The sequence below is a fragment of the Dermochelys coriacea genome, chromosome 18 (assembly GCF_009764565.3).
Source record: "Dermochelys coriacea isolate rDerCor1 chromosome 18, rDerCor1.pri.v4, whole genome shotgun sequence".
NCBI lineage: Eukaryota > Metazoa > Chordata > Testudines > Dermochelyidae > Dermochelys > Dermochelys coriacea.
The window spans coordinates 18,220,637-18,247,783 of record NC_050085.1 but is presented as its reverse complement, the minus strand read 5'-3'; the positions used below and the strand labels follow the sequence as shown (position 1 = coordinate 18,247,783).

General features: G+C 39.4%; 1 protein-coding gene across 2 annotated transcripts in view; it reads left to right on the top strand.

The window, feature by feature from the left end:
* The window catches only part of MORN1 (MORN repeat containing 1), a 108,048-nt gene that overhangs the window by 57,280 nt on the left and 23,621 nt on the right, over positions 1-27,147 (top strand). For both annotated transcript variants that reach the window (XM_038376328.2, XM_043499796.1), the window contains one exon: positions 522-607. In XM_038376328.2, coding sequence (XP_038232256.1) covers positions 522-607 — 86 coding nt within the window. The remainder of the gene's footprint in view (positions 1-521; positions 608-27,147) is intronic.

Genomic DNA, 27,147 nt, shown 5'->3' with positions numbered 1-27,147 from the left:
AGGACCAATGGCTTTAAGCTAAAGAAAGAAAAGTTCTAGAGAAGGTTCTTAATAGTTAGTACTGTTGTGGCCAGGACTACACCAAAGGAGATGGATGTGACTCCATCACTGCAAACAGTCATGTACCAATGAGACAAATGGGAATAAAGTAGTCAGCATCCTACAATATGCAGGAACATAGAAGAGAGGTCAGACTAGATGATCCAAATTGTCTTAAATTCTTAAAAATACCGAGCTGTATAAACTGTCATATCCCTTACTGTGATTCGGCTAAGGGAAATGTAAGGGATGTTGATTTTGTTTTTGCTTACAGGAATAAATATGTGAAATAAAGATACGGCAGAATCTGGAGCATATATGCAAATTAAAAGCCACAAAATCCAAGTGATGATGATTTTGCATTAGTAGTTATTTTCAGTTATGAACTCAAAGGAAAACATTAGCACATCATAAATTACAACTCCACTTTTTGGCAGTCCCCTTGAGCCGTGCACAAATACATTTTCCTTTTTCCACTCTAGAAAGGAGGCAAAAAGCCAAGTGGAAAGATATCTGCTGAGAAAGCTGAGAAGATGACAGTCTCACAGGAGAAAATTGTAGACAGCAGGTATGTGTGAATCAGTATTTCTGCTGCTCAGCTGGGGGATGCTTTCCACTTAAAGCAGTGCTTACCTTCATGCAGCAAGCAACAGGTACTTCTATGATGTGAAATGGCCCTGTTTTCTCTTTGTCAACCACTGCCGTAATTATCATATAATATTGCCTTTCACACTTTACATCAATATATTTCTAATGTTTTTATAATTTACTTCAGACATATACATTTGTATGTATTTGATTTGGATATGACAATCAACAGAACCACACACATACCAGGGCAACTTGCACAGGAAGTGTGTGTATATGTTTGTTTTAACTTCAAATCTGTTTCTAGAAGCAATATTTAAGTTTTTCTCTTTGAAATGTCATAAGTAAAGAAGGATTAGACCATACTTCTAAAATTTCTCTCATATTTACCAGTCCAAACATAAAATCTATGTTGTCCACTTTTTATCAAGGTGATGATGATTAGAAAAGGGGAGGGGGGAAATGATTTAGAATGAAAAAAAATTATGTTAAAAAAGAGTCTTCTTGGACTATGTGGCAAGTAAAGTTTTGCAGGGCTGGTTTGGACAACAGTGATCATGCAGTGATCATATTTTCTCATGGTTTGTGAGATGAATTGGGGAAAGAAAAGGAGAGGTATTCTTTCAAGCTCTATACTCCCTTCATTCAAAATGAAACTTCAAATTGAGACCTCTGCTCATGCGGATCATCCTAGGATGATTGCCATTCTCCTGGTCAGCACTGAAATAATTAACAATATTGATGTTTAATTTGTCAGCTTGATAGGAAATGTGGCACTTCTGTCAGAGCTATTGGTTCAGGCAGACATCAGTACATTAGTTAACTTTGACACTGTGAAACAAATGTAAAGGAGTACTTGTGGCACCTTAGAGACTAACAAATTTATTAGAGCATAAGCTTTCGTGAGCTACAGCTCACTTCATCGGATGCATTTGGTGGAAAAAACAGAGTAGAGATTTATATACACACACACAGAGAACATGAAACAATGGGTTTATCATACACACTGTAAGGAGAGTGATCACTTAAGATAAGCCATCACCAACAGCAGGGGGGGGAAGGAGGAAAACCTTTCATGGTGACAAGCAGGTAGGCTAATTCCAGCAGTTAACAAGAATATCAGAGGAACAGTGGGGGGTGGGGTGGGAGGGAGAAATACCATGGGGAAATAGTTTTACTTTGCCATCACCTTCAGCCCCCAACTAAAACCCCTCCAACGCATCATCAAGGATCTACAACCTATCCTGAAGGACGAGCCATCGCTCTCTCAGATCTTGGGAGATAGACCAGTCCTTGCTTACAGACAGCCCCCCAATCTGAAGCAAATATTCACCAGCAACCACACACCACACAACAGAACCACTAACCCAGGAACCTATCCTTGCAACAAAGCCCGTTGCCAACTCTGTCCACATATCTATTCAGGGGATACCATCATAGGGCCTAATCACATCAGCCACACTATCAGAGGCTCCTTCACCTGCGCATCTACCAATGTGATATATGCCATCATGTGCCAGCAATGCCCCTCTGCCATGTACATTGGCCAAACTGGACAGTCTCTACGTAAAAGAATGAATGGACACAAATCAGACGTCAAGAATTATAACATTCAAAAACCAGTTGGAGAACACTTCAATCTCTCTGGTCACTCGATCACAGACCTAAGAGTGGCTATACTTCAACAAAAAAGCTTCAAAAACAGACTCCAACGAGAGACTGCTGAATTGGAATTAATTTGCAAACTGGATACAATTAACTTAGGCTTGAATAGAGACTGGGAATGGATGAGTCATTACACAAAGTAAAACTATTTCCCCATGGTATTTCTCCCTCCCACCCCACCCCCCACTGTTCCTCTGATATTCTTGTTAACTGCTGGAATTAGCCTACCTGCTTGTCACCATGAAAGGTTTTCCTCCTTCCCCCCCCTGCTGTTGGTGATGGCTTATCTTAAGTGATCACTCTCCTTACAGTGTGTATGATAAACCCATTGTTTCATGTTCTCTGTGTGTGTGTATATAAATCTCTACTCTGTTTTTTCCACCAAATGCATCCGATGAAGTGAGCTGTAGCTCACGAAAGCTTATGCTCTAATAAATTTGTTAGTCTCTAAGGTGCCACAAGTACTCCTTTTCTTTTTGAGAATACAGACTAACACGGCTGCTACTCTGAAACCTGAAACAAATGTGATCTTCATAACCATAAGGGCTGTAAAGATTTTATTTTATATGAAAATCAAGATTCTGGAGCAAATTTTCTGCAGCAAGGGATGGGCCAGTGGTAGAATCACTGGCTGGGGAATCCCACAGTACACATAACCCTGATGGTAGCTGCTTTCTGTCATAACAAAAATAACTGTGATACCATAAGGAAATATCAACAAAGCTACATCATAGTGTATTAAAGGAAAAGGTGAGGAAACCAAGCAATCTCATTGACTCCCAGTCCTATGGTTACCCCATGATAGGTTTCATCACTGCAAAGTTTTACTATATCCAAAAGTAACTGTTGAAAAAGTTTTTCCAACGTATGTCATAGAAACATCTGTGACAACATTCAGGCTGCCTACTATTTCAGCCTCCTATTGTGCTGACTCTGTAGATAGTTCAGAGAATCAGGACACAGCAGCGAATGAACCACAGACACAAGGGACAGATTTTAAGCATCAGGCTGCAACTTTATTAAATGAATCCTGGGGAGGGACACTGTTTTCCAACCCCTACTCTTGCATACCCAGCATTTAATAGGGTCCAGTGTGATGGGGTTATAGGATCCCACCATGTACAAATTGGTGAAAATCCTTCTCAGCCTACCTCTAGGCCTCAGCTGACTTCTGAAACCCCACCCCTATGGGTACCATGGGGTGACCTCAGTCCACGAAGGCTTCAAGTTTCCCCTTCTCCTACAGGTACAAGGTCCACCACTGAAATCCCAAGTCTCAGCTCTAGGAGGTGGCCCTTTTAGCCTTTATCCACTCTAGCCACTGGCTACAAGTAGTGACGAGTTTAACAGTCTTACCTTTCCTAATATTAAATTTTCAAGTCCTATTCCTTTCCACCCAACTGGGCCTTCATGAGGCTACAGGAAAGCTGAAAAAAGCCATTGAATGTAGGTCAGTTTGGCCTAACAGGAAAAATTCCTTTCTGATCTCAAAACAAGTGATTGTTCAGACCATAGCATCCTGAAAAATTCAGCTCCTGTGCTGCAACTAAGTGGAGGGAGGACAGGACAGTTAAAGGTCCAATGGGCCCTTGAAAAGCCTATGTAGAGTTGAAATATTCCTCGCTGGTAGGCATAAGAACCAGTCAACCATCCTGGTTCCCTTAGCCTCACCAATGCGCTCTCGCCTCCCCTGCTTTCAGGGTACTGTGTCTTATTTCTGCTGGTCCAACCCAACAACCTCTTGGTGTGGACACTTGTTATAGAAGACCCAATATTTAGCCCCAAAAGGCATTTTGTTTGTCTCATCAGAGCTTAGATTCTTTCTAATCAGGAAACACCTCCTTCCCATGCCAGATTTGCTTCCCATGCCAGAAGCAATCATCACATAAACAAACCAATAGGAGAAATGAATTATCCCTTACAACATCTCTTCTCTGAATACCCCAGCCTTTATTCTGCCCCATTGGTCTTCTTCCCCTCTGACCAGCTTGGAACTGTTTTGAATTTTAGGGCTTTAGGCCCAGGAATGTCAGAAAAATCAATAAAGACAAAAGGATGGAAGTGTCAGTCTTAATATGTATCTGTTCAGGCAGTCGTAGTAGGATCCTATTCCTGTTTGTGTCGCCCATAGCTGGCAGCCTTCTGTTTATGATAATTGTATTTTTCTTTCCTGTTCTATCTCTGGAAGCTATAAACAAGCTATGAAGAGCTTTGGAGAGTTTATAGCTACATTAATCTTTTGTGTGTCTTTGTTTAGATTTAAAGAGGAGATCACAGCCTATGTTTTTCAGATGTAAGTGTAACCTTTAGCTGTACGTTAAAGAGGGAAAGCTCATGCTCTTGTTGCTGAGAGTATAGACATTCTGTGTGCTATGCATTATCAATAGGCAATGTAGTGATTATGTTAAAAGTTGAAAATATGATGATAGCATTTATATAACTAAAATTCTGGCTCTTAACAAAGAACACTTACCTCCTCCTTAGATCAAGGTGATCCATTCCAATACAATTGAATTCTGCCGTCATATCACTGTTTCACTCAGTGTGTGTAAATTGCTTCAGATGTTTGTTGAAATCTAGAGACACTAGCAGAAATTGCTTCCATTAAATAACAATGTCATTTTCAGAATACAAAGCCATGGGTTTGATCCTTGTTGCTTAGATGTGAAATAAGAAAGAAATTTAATTTCTATTTCTGGCTTTTGCATAATATTATGCCCCTAGAAATAACTTTTATGAAAGGAGTACCAGAATGTTACATTTGTCACGTGCAAGCAAAAGCAATTTTATGGATAATTTATTGTCTTTTTAAGATTTTCATTTAAAAGAAAAAATGTAATATGTTCTGGACTTCATTTTTCCTTCAACAGCCTCACCTTACAGATGTTCTTGCCCAGTTGACCCACTGGAAAAACAATATTTAAATGCCATGACTTCTTACCCAGGAATAAGTACACAATAATTTCAGTACAGTGAATCAAACTTTCCTTTGAGTTCCTTTGAAAATGTAGCAGATCAAGAATCTGGTTTCTCAGTGCCATCTAATTCATTTACAACCCTGAAGGCAAACACTAAGCCTTTTCCATATTCTATCCACGGATGTGACTGCATAAATGCTGTGGAATGAGACAACAGCAAATTAAACTGCAGCAGAAGCTGCAAATATTAGGGGGAATGAAAACTCCTGACTCAGAGGAGCTGGGCAATGACAGACTCCTCATTATCGATCTTTTCATATGGAGAAGAATGACTGATAAATGAGGTTGCTGTGACATAAAGAGGATGAGAACACAGTTGGACGTTCATGCAGAAATTATGCTCTCTGTACAAAACAAATAGAAGAATGGGTGATATCTAATTTGCATCTCTTCTTACCAACAAACTGATTAAGGAGACATCTTCTGGAGCAGATGGTAGAGTTGTCATCTGCAAGATTAAGATAATTTGTACCCTTTTTCACTATTTTAGTTGTGATGGAGGTAACATTAGCTGTAATCTTCCTGTTCGTTGCCAGTTGTTTACTCTCTCTTTAAGGAGTTAGAGTTAATATACATGTAGTTCTTTAATATCTTGACGTTAGGGAAATCTGCCATTGTGCAGAATCCTCCTACCTCTTTCTATTACTGAAGAATAGCAAAGCATAAAATAACTATCATGAAACCCCGTCTTGCTTTGTCTGCTCATGCTAGTAACTCTTAATTACTTCAGTGTCAGTAACAGTTGCAGGATTAGCCTCTTGTGATTTGCAGTGGCCTCTAGATATTGAACAAGACACTTCATCGAGACCTTTCAAACTGGTTGAAGAGGACAATCTCTTGGAGTGCCAAGGCAATGCAGCATGGGCAACAAAACCTAGTAGAGGCATGGAGAGACTTCCATATGAAGAGATATTGAAAAGAAGGGGGATTGTTTTGTTTAGAGAGAGGCTCCTGTTTACTCTTTCTCATAATACCAAAACAATATTCAATAAAATTTAAAGGCAATGAATTTGAAAATGATAAAAGGATTTTTTTTTGTTGTACATAATTTATAATTAACCTGTGGAACTCCGTTGCCTCTGGATATTACGAAGGCCAGTTCCTCATCAGGATTCAGAAAAGGATTAAACACTTATATGGATGTTGAGAACATTCAGTTACATTAGATAGGATTTTAAAAAAATGTAAAATGAGTATTCAGGAATTATGCCAACTCATTCACTGGCACTTATTGAGAAGAAAATTCCCTTATGGCAGGTTATTTTCTATAACTGTCCACTCTTCATTTTCACCAGTGGTCCCCAAACTTTTTACCTTGTTTCCCCCCTTGCCTCTGTCCATTTCCCACCCTGCCCCTGGGACCGGGAGCAGGGCCGCAGCTCTGGAAGTGGGGGATGCAGACAGGATAAGGGGGCTGAGGCTGGGGCCACACTTGGGGGCAGGGCAGAGCTGAGGCTGGGGGCCAAGGCCAATAGCCAGGACCCCAGGCATGGGGCCGGCAGCCAGGGCCAGGAGCGGAGCTGGGTGGCATTCTCTCCCCAGCCCCCATGCGGGCTGGCCTGGGCCCTCCTCAAATGTTCCTTCTTGCCCCTGTAGAGGGGCATGCCCCTCAGTTTGGGGACCTCTGATTTTCACCTTTCTCTGAAGTATCTGGTATTGGCCATTGTCAGAGATAGGACACTAGACTAGATGAACACCTGATCTGATCCACTATGGTCATTCTTGTGTTCCTAGTACAAAATATATCATTGCATGAGTACGGTATATTGATGAGCTTAAAGATTTTCAAAACCTTAGGGCACAAAGTAACCTATAATCATCCACCTCTGCTTTCAAAATAAAAATCTCTGACGCACAGAAATCAAGTTTTCAGGTGGGAAATTTTCCTTTATACCTGTCTGATTTGCATATTTGGACTGATAGGTTCCAGACTAGTAATGTCTTATCTCATTGTCTTCATCATTGCATTCCATGGTTAATCAAACTAGTATTCCAGGAGGAAGAGAAAGTACTGAGAGAAGATTCATTGAGTGTTTCCCTTTCCTACTACAGCTGGTAGAAAAGAAGACCCCGTAAGTTCACCTACAGAGTACAAAAAATAACTACTTTTAAAAGCTTCCAAATCTTTGTAGAGGCTGAACTGAAAGAAAACCTTGTGCCCAAAGGATTAATAACAAACCTACCTCAGATAATGGCTGATGGTAGACATTAGGGTTCAGACTGTTGAACATTCAATGTTGTGTGCTTTTGTGTGTATTACACGGTATACTACACAAGCCGAAAGATTCGGAGACCAAAGCTCTCCCAAGCGCTTTATGATGTATCTACAGAATGTCTTCCAGAGATAAGTTTGGAAAGAAAAAAGCATCATCAGAAACAAAGTGCTGCCAAAATGCTTCTATTTTGCATAAGCTATTGTCCTGGTTCCTGATAATATAAATGAACTTCAAGAGTTGACAGAGGAGCTAAAGTCTGGGCCTGAATATGTACATGATGGAGATAATGCTTAACAGATAGAAAAAAGAAATCAGGGTAAATGGGAATGTAGCTGAACGAGTGAAAGAATGTATCAACCTTAGACAAAAACTGCATGAAAGAATTAGGCAATGTTGGAAGATAAAAGACATTGGAAGACCTGTCACCTACTTACCTAGAAGAGGGAAATCTACACATGTATCTTGCTAGTAATCAAATTTAGCTTAGAAATATCCCCCCTTACGAAAATGCATCAGAAACATAAGGCACCAAAGAAACATTGAGAGAGATGAATGAGGAGACAATAAATAAATGGGTGTAAGAACAAATGTAAATAACAAATCAATATTTAAAGATCAAAAGGAGGAAATTGGAATACCAGGTAATAGTTTTAAATATGATTTATCCAGTTCTCTTCTTTTTTTTTACATTATGAACCTGATTTTCAAAAGCGCTGAGCACTTACAATTGCAATTGAAGTCAATGGGAGCGGTGGGTGCTCCGCATCTCTGAAAATTATTATTACTACTCCTATTTATTTTTATTGAAGTGGCATGTAGAAGCCCCGCTGATGGACCAGGCCCCCATTATGCTGGGTACTATACAAAGGCAGAACAGAAAGAAGGAACCTGCCCAAAAGAGTTGATCAATTAAATAAAATCAGCCCATGTGTTCTCTAAATGTAAACCTAACATTTATTCCAGAAATGGAATATAAAATATAGAAAATAGTTCCTGCCATGTCTGGAACTGAACTTTTGGAATTTATTTTCTGAGACTGGCAGTGATCCTTCAAGAGCTACTAATGCACATCTTATGGTTTTGTTAATTAGGATGTGCCATTTAATATGAAAATAAGGGTAATCATTATATAGGTCACTATGAGAATTTGTGGATCCAACGTGGAGTACAAGCTTGGAAAGAAAGCTTGAGAAATGTGTTTAACTGTGACCATGTCTGTGCTTATAAAATCCAAGCAGTGTCCTTTTACACTTGTTAAGGAGTATAAATCAATATACACTTTATGCTGTATTTCAACTTGAGATGTACTTACAGGCAGAGATCTGTAAAACATTTTTTTCACATAAATATGTGTAGACCGAGGTGTTGCAGGAAATGCATCTAATAGAGTCAGTTCTGTTGTTCCCTGTGTTTTTAAAAATTTCAGTGAAAAAGACACTATCATGGTATTTTTTCATAAATTTAAATGTCACAGTTGCATTTATCTTAGTTTAACTAAGCTTGAAAGCAGATTGTTTTCCTTTGAGTTCAGTGGCAGTGCATGGATGTAACTGAGAGCATTATTTGGCCCCAAATAATACAGCTGGGAATATCAAATCTATGCCATATTAAGTGAGAAGTGCAATTAAAAGATTTTTATGACATCTTGTTGGCAAACCTGCTTAATTGGTTTGTGATATATTCTGAAATTCTTTGCTGTGTCCACACTATATGGCGTACTCATGGCTGATGTTGAAATATGGTTGCAACACTGTTTGCATCTGCGCTTAATACTGTTTTGTGCTGTGCCTCTTGAGAGAGCCATACTGGGAGGGAAAGTCCCTCTCCGGATCCCAACCGGATAAAAAAATAAAAGGTTAAAAAAATAGCCTTCTTAGAACTGGTTTAGTAAGGCATACTTTCTGCTACTGCATTTGTCCACACTGGACACTGAAGCCATGCAAGCTGTCACCATGTTGACAATAGGTTCACAAGCAGAGTACAATCAGAACCATGCTTCTTAATTATTGTCACTGTGACTAGGATGGTTCTGCTCCCAATGTTCAATCACTTGACAATTAAGAGGTTCTCTTCATTGCTAAGTATTTGCTCAATATAGCAACATATTGGTATAGATTTTTCTTTTTGTTCTTAATTCTTGTCCTTTGGAGCTAATTCCTCTATACACAAACTTACAATAGATGTTTAACCATGTTCCATCACTTTGGTTCAAGAACTGAAGAAGTTTAGTTGATGAAGCTGTAATTACTGCAAAATATCAGAAATTGGATGCTACAGTTCCTAACCTGACCATAATGTAGTGCTCAGTTGTGTTACACCAGGGATAAATTTGGCCCTTAGTGCTTTTAACTTGGTTTAATTCTTTTTAAACCATCAAAGCTAATGAGTAACTTATATAATCAATGCATGTATGAGAAGAGACTATGCTGGAGTTTCAGACAATTAGGTCACCTAATGTACTTACAGCTGTCTCATACATTGATCTTCTCCACTGTCTAGTAATTCTTCGTAACCTACAGCAAGTTATACATTAACTCATTTATTAGGTTCACATAAGAATCAATCTCTGCCCACAGTGGCAGCCACTCCATTATCATCTGGTATATTTCAAACAATAGAAGTGATTGAAACAGGAACTCCTACATTTCTATGAAGATTAAGAATGACACACCACCCTGTAATTTAAGTAGTTGTGCAATAGTTTTTCATTTGCATTAGAAGGGGAGTGCAGATTGTGATGAATTGTTCCATTTTTTTAAAAATAAAATTTCATTTCAGGTTTTGAAAGATCTTCTCTGACTAATAGGTTACTTATTTTTGGAGTTCACAGGAATTTTATATTTTTAAAAATGCAAGTGTTTTTCTTCTAATGAAAAGGAATTTCATATTTATCAGACAGATTAGGAAATAGTTCATCTTTGGGTTTGGTTACTGTTTTAGGCATTGAGGGCCAAATTAATCCCTTGAGTTATACCTGCTTACACCAGGCTGAATTCATCCCTCAATATATCCTATAATAAATTCCAGCCCTTGATTTGTTATTAAAATGAACTTTACTTTCTAAGATAACAACTGTGTTCAGCATCATCAGGGATATGTGGTCACTGATTTTATTTTTCTTCAGTTACTTGGTATGCTGGATCAAATTTGACTAAAGTTTACAATTTGATTAATTAAAACTAATTGAAATCTGTTTTTGAGATTTGATTGGAGCTGGTAATATAGCTAAATGATTCTGAAACTGTAATGCTTTATGAAAAGGAGTACTTGTGGCACCTTAGAGACTAACAAATTTATTAGAGCATAAGCTTTTGTGACCTACAGCTCACTTCATTGGATACATTTGGTGCATCCGATGAAGTGAGCTGTAGCTCACGAAAGCTTATGCTCTAATAAATTTGTTAGTCTCTAAGGTGCCACAAGTACTCCTTTTCTTTTTGCGAATGCAGACTAACACGGCTGCTACTCTGAAACCTGTAATGCTTTATATATACATTTCATCTAACCTACATGACTTTGAAGAGTTTAGACAGGAGAGCATTTAATCAAGCCAAAAGTATAATCAGAAATTACATAGTCATGACATGACTAAGATTCTTTTCATCTTTTTTGTTCCTGTAATTTCTTCATCCATATTCTGAGTAATAGTCTTGAATCAATTGGGTATATTCTAAAACAACATGCTCCAGTTTCACAGAAAGATGTGCTTATAGTGAATGTCACTGCAGATTTCTCTCAATCACCATTATAGGCCAGAAGACCAGATTTTTTTAAAGTGGTAATTAATGAAGAAGTCTTAATCCACATTAGCAGGTTGGTTTGATTCTAGAGGAACTGAATAAAATCTCATCCTGCAACTCTAGTTGCCTGAGTAGCCCTCACTTGATTTCAGTAAGACTACTCATCGGAATAATGTTTGCAGAATTGGGCACTTGCATTGCTATAGAAGTAAAATGTCTGTACCCGAAAATGTCAACAAATTGTCTTACTTTACACACACACACAATTTTACAATAGCTTTATTTATTGCTTTATTTTACAAACAAGACATTATTATATAATCTTTAGCATAATGTTTTTGAACTAGTGATATAACATTTTTCCAGTGGTTGAAGTAGTGGTTTGTTAGAAATTGGATGACAACCGTCAGAGCAAACAATGTATTTCTATATTACAGTTTATACATTGGGCTCCTCTCTTGCATTGGCACAGCTGTAGCATTTTATATGCAACACTTCTCATTAAAAAGCATAGATCATAAGCATGAGTTACATGCAAGTGGAAAGTTGGCTTATTTAATGCTCAAGATGTACCTTTTTTAATCTATTACTTATTTTAATATATTGTTTTAAATAGATTGGGCTCAGCTGTCATGGCAGAGGGAGTTTGTTATTTTTCCATAGCAAAGGTCACTAAGCAGCGGGGCAGTCAAGTGACTAGCCAATAAAATCTAAAAACATCTCTTAATTTTAGACTGCCATCTTTCTTTACTTAAAAGGACTCTTTTCTTTCTTTCTTTCTTTTTTTTAAAGTAGCAGGGTCATTTGATTCATGAGAGAAATTCCTTGCATATTATGGAATTTCATAATGGGACAGAGATCACTGTCATTTCCTGAATAATCTTAATTTGTGTCAGCTGCTGAGAATGGGCCTGATTTAGTAAACATGGCCAGGGGCTTTATCCAACAATACATGAAAGTCCTGCAAGAATCTTTTGGCTGGCTTGGGGTGTGGGGCAAGGGAGGGGAAAGAAATGTCAACCTCTTTTATTGCTTATTCTCAGCGATCTTAATTACCTGTTTTGTGATGGAAAAATGCATCCACATGCAGAACCCAGTCGAGCACCAAGACCTAATCCAATCAGTCTGATGATGTATGCAAAAAGTTTACACAAAATGACCTTGTGCATAATTACTCATTTGATGGCTGTTAGTAAATGACACAAATGGAATCTGACACACATTGTAACACATTAATGAGCACCTACCTCCCCTCATCCTCTTCTGTACAGAAAAATGGTTTTAATTAAGACTTCCGTGATTAGTCATTTAATCAGTCATTAGCCCAATACAGATGGAGTCAATTAATTTTTTTTACACTTGAATAGACACTTGATGCTACTGCAAACCATACACTCTATTTTTTAACATTGTATCATGGGCAATTGCTTCACAGTATATTTAGTCAATGTATGTCACTGTTTTACAGAGACGGGATAGCCATAGTATATCAGTAGTACAGCTGATATAGGGGTTTCTTATTGCACACATCCAGACTACATGGGCACAGCTTCAACTGTGAACTCAGTGTGGTGTATTTTCTTCCCAGGGTTCATCCATTATTCCCATTAATCTTAGTGGAATAGTCACCTCTTGAATCAGATGCATACAGTAGCTGTACACTATACACATACCCCTGGCATGGGTATAAATAGCAATGTAGACAGCAAGGCACTGCATAGATGAGCAAAGACACACCTGAACCCTCTGGCTATGTGCCATACGCAGCTCTCTACATGCCCAAGCAGGGGCTAAAAATAGCAGTGCAGTGTCACGCTGCCTTCCTGTTGCCAGAGTCTTTCCCGACCAGAGGGAAAGTCTTCAGCAGCAAGGAAAGGCTCTGGTAGAGGAGAGACAATGGGGAAAGGCTCCAGCAGTGGGAGCTGCCTCCGTCCTGCCAGAGCCTTTCACTGCCACAGGTAGGTACACACACCTGTATAGACGCAGCCTGCTTTTCACTGCAGTGTTTAGCTACACATAGCCTATACAACCACCACCAGAGTGGATGAGGCCACAGTGTCCTACTATAGTCATGAGGTAATACTCTTAAACTGAAAAAGGGATGGATCTTTAGCATAAGTGCATTGTTAATTATTCCATTCTATCCCACTCAGCAATTTAAAAAATGCATGGAATGTGTCTGATCCTTCCATTGGGTGGTATCTATTGACTCACGAAAGAACGCTGATTGTTCTTTACAGATGTCAATCTGTTATGTTCTTGTTCTTCTGAAAAAACACAAAAAGTTTGAGATTTTTGCGTATGTCTGAGGTTTTTTCCCAGAGGATATATGGTAGACAAAACTGAGACTAAAAATATATATAAATAGAGGGTCAAGGTGCATTAGATTGCTCCACTGTTTTTTATTCTCCTCTAAAGCATGGGGCATGGTTGACTGGAGGGAGGCTTCTCTGCTCCTTGAAGTCTTTGAACCATGATTTAAGGACTTCAATAGCTCAGACATGGGTGAGGTTTTTCATAGGAGTGGGTGGGTGACATTCTGTGGCCTGCGCTGTGCAGGAGGTCGGACTAGATGATCAGAATGGTCCCTTCTGACCTTAGTATCTATGAATCTATAAAGCAGAAATTTTCACACTTAAGCTGAGTTAGTAACTGATTGTTAATGGATTAATGAGCATTGCAGACTAAGTCTAGTGGTGAACTGAATCCAGATCTGTGGCTGCAATGACTAGAGAAAATGTTCTTTGCCGTCAATAAGCCTAACTTCACATGTGAAATTATTTGCAGATAAGGAGTAAGACCAACTATAATTAATTATAGCTGTTTTTTCAGGGAAATGTCAGTTGATGAAATTCTAGAATGAACAATTTATGGTAGAATTTAAAAACAGCCAGGCGACATCTTCTATTTAGCCTGTTCTCGTTTTCATTCTTAAAAAGTCTTCTTTCACAGAGAGGAAGGAGCCAGCCCATTAAAAAAGACTGATGTGGATATTGTGCAATTTTTATCTATCAGTCTTTTTGCATGAATCATGGTCTATACTGAACATGCACTTGCATAGCTGGGGAAAGCAATCAGATGGAAGCATGAGGAAACATCCCAAACTGGTTAGATCACAGGGAGTCTAATATCCACACCATGCCTCTTACCTCCACTCTTACCCACTCAAAAAGGAGAATGAGTGTGTCCCGCTGTAGGGCCCATGTTCATACATCACCAGGGGGCAATGAGGTGGGCAATGTCCCCATGAAAGGTTGGGGACAATGCTGAGCAGCCTCTAAAGCAGTGTGAATCTGCTCAGGAATTAATACAGTTTTTAAGGGGAGTTCCAGGAATGGCATCCTGTAGGGAGAGCACTATCAGCACAGCATAGGGCCAGGAGGCAGAGGAGATTGCCTAGCCTCTAGCAGACCCATAGTTTCCAAGAGCTAGAGCTCCTGCTTCTGTGACTGGTGGGAGTGGAGTGGCAATGAAAATCTCACAGTAGCAGTGGGGAAAAGCACATTAAACTAAGTGTGTTTTTGTTTTTTCTGGAGAACTATATAATGGAAATTTCTGAACTGTGTGTACTTGTAAGTCCTGGACCACCACAGCCCCTGCAATTATAGAACAGACATAGGGCTTCTGATTTTATGTTTTCACTGATAAACATGGATAAAACAGACCGATACAAATAAATAAATACAACAAATAATGGGAAAACACCAGAAATGGTTACTCGGTTCATGTTGGTTTCACCTTTTTCCCACTGCATTTTGTTTATATAGATGATGTCCCTGCTCCCTGGCTTGTACCTCAGGACTTGTCTACATGGAGCATAATATGAACTACGGGGGTGTAATTTCTAAAGCTCACTAATGTGCTGCATATTAATTGGTCCAGGTAGACCCTACTGGTATGCAGTAAAGATTCCCTAGTGTGCTTTAATATAGTGCAGTTTGAAACAGTACTGCGTTAAAACGCCCTACGGGACATGCACCAAATGCTAAACTCAGGGGCTCAATAATAAGTATACAAAGCTTAAACTAACATTTAGTCTTTTTATATATATATATATATATATATATATTAAAGTATATACTTTTTTTACAAGAATTTTGGGAAATACCTGAAGAAACAAAATGGACACCATGTAGAATTAAGCACGTGGGTTCATTCATTCTGCCAGTGCTGGCAGAGTGTCACTTTGCTTATTAGGCTCAGAGACACTGCAGAACAGTTAATTACAATAGATTATATAGGGTGCTCATTGGGCGGAGAGAAGCGACAGGGACGGGTTTCCCAAGTCCCTGGATAGGTTCTAGCAGCAAGACAAGATAAGAACAATAAGCCAGTGGTCTAAAAGATTACATAATGGCTCCGCCCATGGTTTAAATTAACATATTGCTGACACACAGGTAACCCCCAAACTATGTCTATTAAAGTGTAGAGGTTAGATCCTAATTTTGGGGTCCAGGAGAATGAGGTAGCAGCTCTCCCAATTGACCAACAGATACATTCCTGGACATTTAAAGCAAAAAAGGAGTAATTAGTACTTAACAATAACAATTGTTTGTAAGTTTATCCGTGCATTTCTGTAGGCTAGGATTGGCATACATCTGTGAAGCTAGGGTGTCTGGGATCTGACGGGTATTATACCACTATCTCCTATCTGCATTAGGGAGTAACCGTGAGACCTTTCACAGCACTTCATGTGTCTATAACTCGCAATAAGGACACCCAATTACATTCAGAGTTATGCTGACTCCGCTCATTGACTTGAAACACACATGGTTATCTGTTTACCCCAGCTTTCTCTTAGCCATGTATTGTTCTTTGTTAGCCAGCCCCCATGGCCCAGGCCAAGCTGTGGACTCCAGCCCTATATGAAAAGTTCTTAGCAGAAACAGCAGTGAAGATTTTACATCCACAGCAAATGGATTTTGGCCCTACAGTACCCCAAAAATCTTCTCATTACAATATCAGAGTCCTGAAAACCCTCAATTTTTGGACATCTACACAGAACTCAAAAATTGCTAAAAATAAACCCTGAAAAATGAAATTAATAAACCCTGGAAAACAAGCTCTACTCATATGCCATACAGCTTACCAAGGAGAACAAAATTTATTGGGGATGAGATTTTTCAAAAGCAATTAAAGGAGGTAGACCCTCCCCACAACTCCTGTTGACTTTCAGTGTGAGTTGGGTTTCTAATTCCCCTAGGTCCTATTGGAAACCCCACTCTAAGTTTTCGGTCATCAATAATTGTTTGATAAATTAGCACAGTTATTTGTTTCAGAGTAGCAGCCGTGTAAGCTTATGCTCTAATAAATTTGTTAGTCTCTAAGGTGCCACAAGTACTCCTTTTCTTTTCACAGTTATTTGGTGAGCTAGGCAGTCCAGCTAGTGAATAGATCCAGAGCACCAGACTGGGGGAGGGAGTGCAATCAGAATCTTTCCCACACAGTAACTGAATGGATTGCCAGCAAGATAGAAGCTTGCGCCATGAAATAATAGGCTGATATGTTAGCTGTATGCCACAAGAGCAAATGCAGATGGGAATGTGAGGGTGTTTGTGCAATCAGCCCAAGGTACATTTGTGTATCTGGTCTATGTTTTAAGTATTGCTTACTAGTAAGTGAAGAGCTGTTGATGAAAATGACTGCACATTCTGAAAACACCATAAAAAGGGGGCACCCTGATAAAAGGCTAGACAGTGACACAGGGTGGATTTCAACTAGGAAGGTTTATCAGTCACTGTCTGAAAAATCAGCACAGTTATTTGGTGAGCGAGGCAGTCCGCATCCTGAGGAGAGGCAGAGCTCCAGACTGAGAGAGGGGAGTGGTTGGAAAGGATTGTGAACAAGATACAAGCGTGCACCATGGAATGATTGCCTTAGATAAGTAAAAGTGGAGATCCCTGTAGGAGCCAGAAAATATCTAAACTAAAGTGAGATCTCTTCCCAAACCCCTTGTAGTTATTTGTACATCTGAAGCGAAAACGTGACAAACCAGTGTAAATCTGCATAAGAAAACTTGCAACAAGAATCTACATTAACAGTAAATCCTTGCAATTGATACAGTTTCTACTCCATCGTGAAGTCCCCGCCATGCTGGAGACATGCTTTAGGGAGCTGTCCAGCCTCAATATTTGTGTGGCTTCCCATTAGGTCAGAGCCCCACCATGTCAGTAGTTTGTTTTAATCTCTTCTTGGTGGGCTTTCTCAGAGAGACAAAAGAGAAAGGAATAGATTGATTTCTTTTTCTTTGTTTTTTCTTCTTCTTCCTCTTAAGAAAAGGTTTAAAGATTGAAAAATGAGCCCTGTCTTGTCTAAGTGAGGAATAATAAATAAAAGCAGGTGTGAAGGGTTGGAATTGGAAACAGCTGGATATGACGGATGTGATCTGACTTCTCTGGAGCTTCAGTCTTTAATCCCTGTGGCTCAGTGTGAATATTTCCCTCCTGATGCAATGCAGAAATAATAAATGGAACACAGCATATGGAGGAGTTCCTAAGTCTGAAGAAGAAGGAGGAGGGAGGGAGGGAACCACAGTTAACTCCTTATAAGCCTGCTTTTCCACCTTCCACACCTCAGTAATCTTCTACTGTGTGTGCTACCATTTCTGAATGAGCAAATGTCTGCAATAAGGAATTGGTTGCTAAAAAGAGAAAAGAAGACTGAAGAGATATGATGATGCTTTAGAGCTTCTCAGTAGAAACCCTGGGATATTGTGTGTTGCAGTTAGACAATATCTTTTTAAAGTCAGTGTTTGTATTATTTATTTAAAGACGTGTAATGGTCCCTTATAGCCTCACCACCTGGACACTTCTTACCAGTGGAAACACCCACTACATTGACAATGTAAATCCCAATAAAAACCAAATTACTCCCTGCTATTAAAAATGATCTAATTGTCAATCAAAAGTTTGAACAAACAGATAGGACTCACTCTGTGCCTTAAGGTTTGCCAAACTCTGGCTCTGAAACACTGCCAGATGGAGCAAATTCCAGATTGGGTCATCCACCAAAAACATCCTGCCACCTACCCTGGAGAGCTCAGTCCAAAGAATGAATAGCAAGAGCAGCTCAGCAGATCAGAGCCATCATGGTGGTACTTAGGGAGGGAGGCAAACTTGCAGATAACGGGATCCAAGACTTAAGGTTTAATATATTATAACCAATATCTTGAACAGCATCTAGAAGTGATCAGGTAACCAATGCAGAGCATGAATCACTAGTGTTATGTTAAAAAGAAAAGGAGTACTTGTGGCACCTTAGAGACTAACAAATTTATTTGAGCATAAGCTTTCGTGAGCTACAGCTCACTACAGCTCACTTCATCGGATGCATTCGGTTTTTTCCACCGAATGCATCCGATGAAGTGAGCTGTAGCTCACGAAAGCTTATGCTCAAATAAATTTGTTAGTCTCTAAGGTGCCACAAGTACTCCTTTTCTTTTTTGCGAATACAGACTAACACGGCTGCTACTCTGAAACCTAGCGTTATGTTGTTATGATGGCTGACTCCACTCAAGAGACAAGCCAATGCATTTTCACTACTGGACATTTCCACTTGTATATCACTGATAGCATCAAGCAGCAGTCTAGTTGTGGAGTTAGAAAATTATAGTTCACTATGGTAAGATCTGTATTAAAAAGGAGTATCTTGTCTGGCTCAGCTTTTCTAGCCTCTGAGACAATAACAAGGAGATAAAGGCAATATGTGGCATCACTGCGTCTGGGGAATCTACCTATCTCCTTATTTATACCACACTCATCACCATAGTGTCTGATAAGCAGGAGTGGATTGAATTAGGATATTGTCAGGACTGTCGGATGGTTAGAGGCAGGCCTGGGTTCTACTGCTGGGTCTGCCAGCGTGCTTTTCATTGACCTCAGGAAGTCACTGAGGCCCAGATCCTCAAAGGTTGTTAGGCACCTAACTCCGATTGAAATCAATGAAAGTTGGGTGCTGTGATGGTAGCTGCTCCACACACTCATCTTGAAGGGGTTAACATAGGCCAGATGAACCAATTAACCCATTAGGCTGTGGAGGTCGGGGGGATAGTTAGGCTGAGAGGAGAGCCCTGATTAAGGGAAGCTCACTTGTGCAGGAACAGGTGTGGCTTCTATAAAACCAGAGAGCTGAAAGCAGAAAAGAGGCTGCGGGGAGGAGTGCTGCAGTCACTCTCCCTGGGACAAGAGAAAGGGATTTGGACCCAAGAGGAAGGGTTTTGCTAGCAGACCCAGAAGGTAGGAGGTTAGCTAGAAGGGTGAAGAATGCGAGCCTGGGACAGGCAAAGTAGAAAGTAGTCCAGGGGAGCAGCAGGAACATTTGTGCTAGTACAGATCTTAGCTGCTGGAGATACGGCCCCTGGAGTGGAACCCAGCGTACAGGGTAGACCTGGGTTCCTCTATCAGCCACTGAATTAATGGCACAATCTGGGTAGTGAATTTAAAGATAGTCTGGATCCATTTGTTCTCACCACCGAGGGAGTGGATCGACAAAGGCAGTGGGACTGCCTGGGACAGCATGAAAGACTATGATAATGCTCTGGAATGGGAGAACTCTTGTGACTTGTCTGGAGAGCTAAGCCATGAAGACTACAATAGCGAGACAATAGACTGAGGAACCACAAAAAGAGGGTGTCAGGCTGGCAGAGCTAATCCCCAGATGCAGCCAGTAGGAGGCGCCATCTGCGATGAGTAGAGGCCCTTGTGACAGGTGCCTAAATACCTTTGAGAAAGTGGGCCTAATCCTCTCTGAGTCCACATAAAAAATAGATATGATATCATACTTACCGGCTCCACAGTAGTTTTAGTTTCTATGTCTGTAAAATGCTTTGAATCCTAGAATGAAAAGTGTTGGTTGAATGCAAAGAATTATTATTTATTAAGAAAGTTGCAATGAATGCCCTTTCTTGAGAATTGGTGTTTGGATTCTTTCCCCCTTGTCAGTTATGTTCCCAGAACCATGGTAGGATTTTTCAGAGGTAGTCTCTCAGGCTGTATAGAAAAGCAGAATATTTTGAAGGGCATTCTACTCCTGGCAGCTTCCAAGCAGATTCTGCCAAAAAGAAAATTGTAGGAACCGCTGTTGTAGACTGCATAGTCATTGGCTTATAACAGGGAGTCAGTAGCAAGAATTCATTATACATTCACACAGCTGCAGATAAAGAATACCTAAAATTGGATGCCCTGTTCCAGACATCTGTGATCCTGATATTATTAGATGGCATAAGTATCATCCTATGCTAGCCTCTGGAATTATTGCACACATTAGGGCATCTAATTTTTTCCCCTACAGATCCGTGGTTCTGTACAGCAGTTGTGACTAGCAGTTAGAGCAGGAGACCTGGATGCCAAGACTTCTGGGCTCTATTCCTAGGTTTGTTTATTGACTTACTGTGCAACCTCTCTGTCTCAGTTTCCCTCTCTAGAAATAATATAATAAATACCCACCTCAAGGAGAGATTGAGTCTTAAATAATTATAAGTGATTCTTTTTAAAGGCCCATATATATGTTTCATATTATAACTCAAAAAAGAGTAACCAATTTTGGTGAAACTTGCAAAACCATTCTCCCTACCCTCTGAGCAGGAAACGCACTTTTGGGCTGAGATTAGGCTCAAGAAAGTTAATCTTTAAAGGAACGTTATTGGGAATAAGACAGTAAATGGTAGCTATTTGGACAGCAATGGTTTTCAAGTTAAGTTCATGACTACTGTGGTTTCATTCTCTGTGGCAGAAAAACTAAGAAGTTTATTAGCTAGAGGGATACAGACTAACACGGCTGCTACTCTGAAACCTAGATAGAGGGAGTTTTTCAACAGCTTTAAGGGGAATTAGGTGCTCAGTGGGAGATGGATGCCTACTCCACTTCTAGTACCTCTGAAAGTCTCTCTCTCAGCTATCTCAAGATCTTCAAGAAGTGGTAATTGTTTAAAATGTAAATCAGACAGTATTGGTTACATTTTTGAACAATCTTTCTGCTTTTGGAATCTGACTGAAGTTTTACAAACACTAACAGGTCACCTTTTAAGGATCACTACAATGGAGGGTTCTGCCTCTGATCATTTGGAGCTGGCAGTGCTGCAGCTCTGGGCATCAGCAGCAATGTCGGAAGTCCTGGCTCTCCAGGCCAAAGGATTGTTTGAGGATGTGGGCCAGTAGATGCACTGTTCAGTGTTACAGTTGTGCTGTCCCCATCTTCCTAATTTGTTAACTTTGTTTGTACTTCTGCCTTCTTTTTTAAAGCAGGGCCTTCAAAAGTGCTCAGTGTTGGCTTAACTCTGTTCCCACTGACGTCAATGGGATTTTTCTCAATGACTTGGTGAGAACAGATTTAGGACTTCTGGAAATTCCACCCCAATTATCTACTACAAAATAGCCTTCTAAAAGAGAGGGGTTATATTTTTGATAGTTACAATATGCCCCTTCTCTAAGATCTCTGCCCTGCCTTTTCCACTCTGAGGTCACTTGGCCCCCAACTCTGATATCTAGTACCTTTCATCCATGCAGGATCTCAAAGCTTAGCTGCACTTCAGTGCTTGTATCTCTGCAGCTCTAAAACCTTTCTGCAGTCTTGAACCTTTGCCTTAGCCCGCAGCTGCCACTGATGAGAATCAAGAGGGTTGTGTCATAACATGTACCATGTCATCCACACACACTTTTATTCTTCACCAGAGCAGCAATAGAGCTTTCTGTGTGTGGAAAAGAAAGTTTTATATAACAAATTCTTTACATATTGCCCAACAATCAGGTAGTGACAAGTTTAGGCATTTTGAATATGATGCCAAGAGCTTTAGAATTGGGAACAAATACTGATAAGCATGTATAACCACCAGTATCTACATTCTAGCTAGGAGGTGCAAAAGAGGCTCACATAGCTGTAGCATTACACCAGGATAAAAAAGTGTCAGGAATTGCCATAAATGCCGTTGACACCCCACAATACATACTGAATTACACATGGGCTAGGAGTGGGACCTGTGTTGGATACTATTGACAGATACACTGTTGCATTTGGTTAGATAGAGAAATCTAAATTAATCCCTTGCAGGGACTATTTGGGGTGTGCTTTAGCAGGACAGGAGGAGCCAAACTCTGCTTCCATGTGTACCTTGCCACCTAACTTAAGTCAAATTTTGATCCAAAGTGACTTCATTGGAAGGGCACTCCAAAGATGACGTAAAAATCTGGCCCAAAGTCTGAAGTGAAAGCAATTCAGTTCCTGGTAAATCTCTTTTTAGGGAGTCTAAAAATGAGCTGCGTAGTGGAAACAATAGTGCCATGTTAATCCACAGGTCAAATATGTTTCAGGCAGTTAATTTTCTCATTGACATCCTCTCTAACTTGAAGGAACCGCTCCTTCTCAAATGCCATTCATGCTAATGGAGATCCAAGTTCTCCTAAGGAAAATGAATAATTTTAAACTGAAAATGTACAAACTACATTGTGAGCAGGGCAGAGCATATTCAGCTGGGAATGTACCAAGATCACAAACTAATTTGCTTATTGGATTATAATGTTAAACATTAAGGAATACAAGACTCTTCATGTAATTCATCTTTTCTTTTCCTTGTCTCATTCAAATTGGCTACCATCCTGTCTGATGAAATCTAGTAGTCTGATATCCTACATCACTCAGGAGTGATTCTATATTCTATGTGCTTATTATATATTATTTGTACTACAGTAGCAACCAGAATTGGGGCACAACTAGATGAAGTCTTGTACATATACATAATAAGATACACTCCCTGCCCTGTAGAGATGACGGTCACAGTAGACAGGACAGACTGAAGGTGGGATAAAGGGTATTATTACCCAAATTTTACAGATGGATAACAAAGACACAGAGAGTAAATGACTTGCTCAAGGTCACATAGGGAGTCTATGGCACAGCCAGGAAATGAAACCAGATATGCTATGTTCTAGACTAGTGTCTTAACTGCAAGATCATCCATCCTCTCTGATTTCTCTGATCTTTGCATGACCACCTTTAATGATGGCGTCAAACTATATTACTAAATAAACCGGTCCACTAGTCTGAACTAGTCTAGACTTTTCCTGTTTTTAAAGTGTATCATGTCATTTTATTAGGTTGCAGTAGTAAAACCTTATTTCCTAGAATTCTTTATTTTAGATTTTGTTTATTTGTAAATGCACCTATATGCAGCTCTGGGCATATATACTGAAATTAAATAATAAAACATATAAACTAGGAGTCAGGTCTTGAACTAACCCTAAACTTGGTGGCCCTGAATTGCCACGTGCAAGTCACCTGAATTAAATGGCATCCATAGGGAGTCACTTGCAATTCCTTCGTTCGGTGCTGCGTGGCACTAACTTTATAGATTACAACCAATACCTTGAATCTGAGGTTTTTTTGTACATGTGCTTATTCATTTTCCCATCCTACAATCAATTAACCAATCCATTAAATTGCAGTTCATACAGCGACACAGATTCTAAGGCCAGAACGGATGATTATGATCATCTAGTCTGACCTCCTGTAAAAACTCAGGCCATAGAACTTCCCCAAAAAATTATCCCTAGAACTGAGCTTTTAGAAAAATATCCAATCTTGATTTAAAAATAGTCAGTGATGAAGAATCCACCAAGGTTCCACATTGCAAGCAGCTGTACACAATTTGGGCCAGATCTTCAGCTGATGTAAATCAGCATAGCCCTACTGAAGTCAGTGGAGTCATGCTGATTTATAATAGCTCAGGGTCTGGCCTGTTGGGTCTAATTAAAGCAGAAACCTAGCTACTATGGAAAATAGTCAGAGCCAATCAAATCTGCATTTATACAGGTCTACGGTTACATTTTCAAACCAATGTGCAGGGAATTATTTGCACAACTCTTGTCCCCTGAACACAGTGTTGAAAATTTACCCTAAGTATTTCAGTAGCCATCATCTGTGAGGACTTGAAGTGCCAGAGAGAGAGGTCACAACAAAATAAAAACCTGCCCCCTGAAAGATTTAATTTTCACCACAGGGAAAGTTAAAAGTGGAATGCAGATTTTTGTCTGTTGTCGTAAGGGAATTGATAGTTTACTCAGATGAGTTAAGGCAATATTATTCAAAGCTTTATAGGCAAGTACTGTACAAACATTGTGAAAACAATTAAATATCTAATAATAGCCCAATTAAGTTATTTTTATTAATAGATGATGAGATATTGGTAGAGTTTATTTGTAGCCAGCAGTTTAAGTACATCCTAAAAGGTTACATACTGTAGCAAAGAATTTAAGTAATCTAGGAGGGCAGCAAACTATGCTTATAAATAATCATTTGATTTGGATTTTTTTAAGAGGCACAAATAAAAATGAAGCATTCAGCTAAGAAATTGGCAATGCATTGACTCTCAACATATACTTTCAGCTTCAGGGATGTAATCTACAATAAAAAAACCAGGAAAAATTAACATTAAAATTATGAGTTGGCTAATAGAGTAAAATCATTTCCATCCTTTAAAAGGTTCCACAAGGGTAGGATGTACCTCAATAGCCTGCATGAATCTGTGCAATCTGATCTGAATACATCAAGATGTGTGGTCTGCTTGCTTGTTTGTATTCACATTCAGTTCCAACAAAAGTTAACAGTGAAGCTTTATCACCTTTCAATTTGCTCCCATATCACAGTGAATAACTGCTTTATGAATTAATTGCAGCTTTTGCAGTATTTGCTGCATGACATTTTCAGCAGGAGACAGCATTTGGACAACTGTTAAATATTGACAGTCTGCCAGTATTTAAATTATTCTGTTTTACATCTCTCCTGATAAAGCACCTTAGCAGGTCAAATATGGCTCTGTCTAGTCAGCAGGGATTTTCTGCATCACTGTGATAATTAAGATCGTGTTTCCAAATTAAAACACCCAGAGGACAGGTTGAAATGATGAAGAGCACAGCTCATATACTGAGTCCTTTGGGAACCCAGAGAGTGTTTGAAAACCATCACAAGAACACCTGCCTATGGTTACAAACTGAGAACCTGATCTGTAACACTTACTAGGCTCCAAGAGGGCTTGTCCTAAATAAATTCAAACTGAACAAAGCAGTCCCACAGAGGCCTCCAAACAAAAAAAAAAAAAGCAGTTAGTAGTTTCTGGGTCAAAAGTTGCCAATACATTTTAGGGATACATTTTCAGTGCAATGCATGGGAATAGTATGAATATATGACATTAACAAGTAAAACGAATTGTATATGCATAGTAACTACTGTACAACATTTTGAAATGTTTATTCCCTAGTAACAGTAGCAAAAACAATTGCTTCCCTTCCACACGTATTCATAAGTCATTGCCGATCTGTCACAGAACCAGCTCAATTTTTCAGGGTGATTTAGCTACAATATCTGTTAGTGATTTCTCATGACTCTTTTTTTACTTTTTAAAATTATTATTCAAATATAAATATTGCTATTAAACTACATAGCAAATATCTTGACCTAACAGGATATGTGCAAAAGCGCATGCAGAAATAATGTACATTTTGACAATTTGCCGTAATATTAAAGCACCAGAGGACAAGTATTTATAGTGGGCCTAAACCTGTTGATGATTTCACCTGAAGTTGATTCTTCATTGAAATTGAAATATTTAATCTAAGAGGAGAATGGCAAATTTAGCAGGTTTAGCATTAGTTGGATCACATGGAGCAAGAAATGGTTTCTTCAAAAACAACCTGGCTTTAATGGGAAATCACTGATGCTAGACAAGTTTCCAGTATTAGATCCAGCTGGATATCAAAGAAGTAAACTTTCACAACAGCAGCAAAGAGTCCTGTGGCACCTGATAGATGTATTGATGACAACAGGATAATAGAATAGGACCATGCTGTTACATGCTGCACTTCTGCAGAATTTAGGGCTACTGTTGCTTTTCTGCAGAAGTGATGGAAGCAAATGAGTCCTGTTTCTAAAAGGAAGAGGCCTCAGAAATTTCCCAAAAAGACTTTTATACCATCGATTTTACGTCATCAGTTTTACAAGCGTGTGACTCCATTGACGTACATGTTGTTTCACCTGATTTATCTCTGTCTAAGTGAGATGAGAATTAGGCTGGTTATCTGTACAACTATTCCTCATCTTTGGAGAAAGAGTTTGTTTACATTATTGATGTTTTCCAAAGAAGTGATCCTGCTTTGCAAGGGGTTCAGGGTTAATCTTTTGACTTTATGTTTCTGCACACCAAGAGAGAAACCACCTATTTGGGACAGAGTTTGCAATGAGTAATGCATGAAACTCAGTCTCTTTGTCTGTTCATGGAATATCTGTGAGCAGATTGTGATTCTCACATGTATTTGCTAGTTGAAAGCAAAGCATTCAAAAAATGTTTCTAAAATTATTTAAATGTCTGTAGATTGACTGTTAACACTTACCTGCTTGAACTGTGTTCGTTAGTTATAATTGGCCAGATAAATCACATGACTTAGCTTCTGCTCTCTGAATAGATACTGGGAGAAGCACTCTCAGGACAAATTTTTTCATAGCTGAATTTAAAATTCAGAGACATGACTCTGCCATTCATTTTCAGCGAATGTTTGAGCCAGTACCACTGAGTTGCTTGCAGTAGGAAAGTTAACGCCAAAGGATTGTGTGTGGCCAAAGTGAACCCATTTAAAAATCTGAGTGCAAGTTTACTGAAATCCCCCCTCCCACAAAAGTTCTGTATTCACCTAACTCAAGATATAGTACTGGACCTGAAGCAGAAATAATCCCATCCCTTCTACCCAAGCTTTTGCTTATGGGAGAGTCCACAGAGAAAAAAAGCATTCCCCTTAGAGAAGCTATTCTCAACCACATTGAGCGAGTGAGGACTACAAGGGATTTGTACTGCCATTCTGTCCCATCTCCATCATTCATGTGTACAGTTCTCCCAGGCCTGATGTTTTTAACAAAAACTAGATGGTCTATTCTAATATCTTT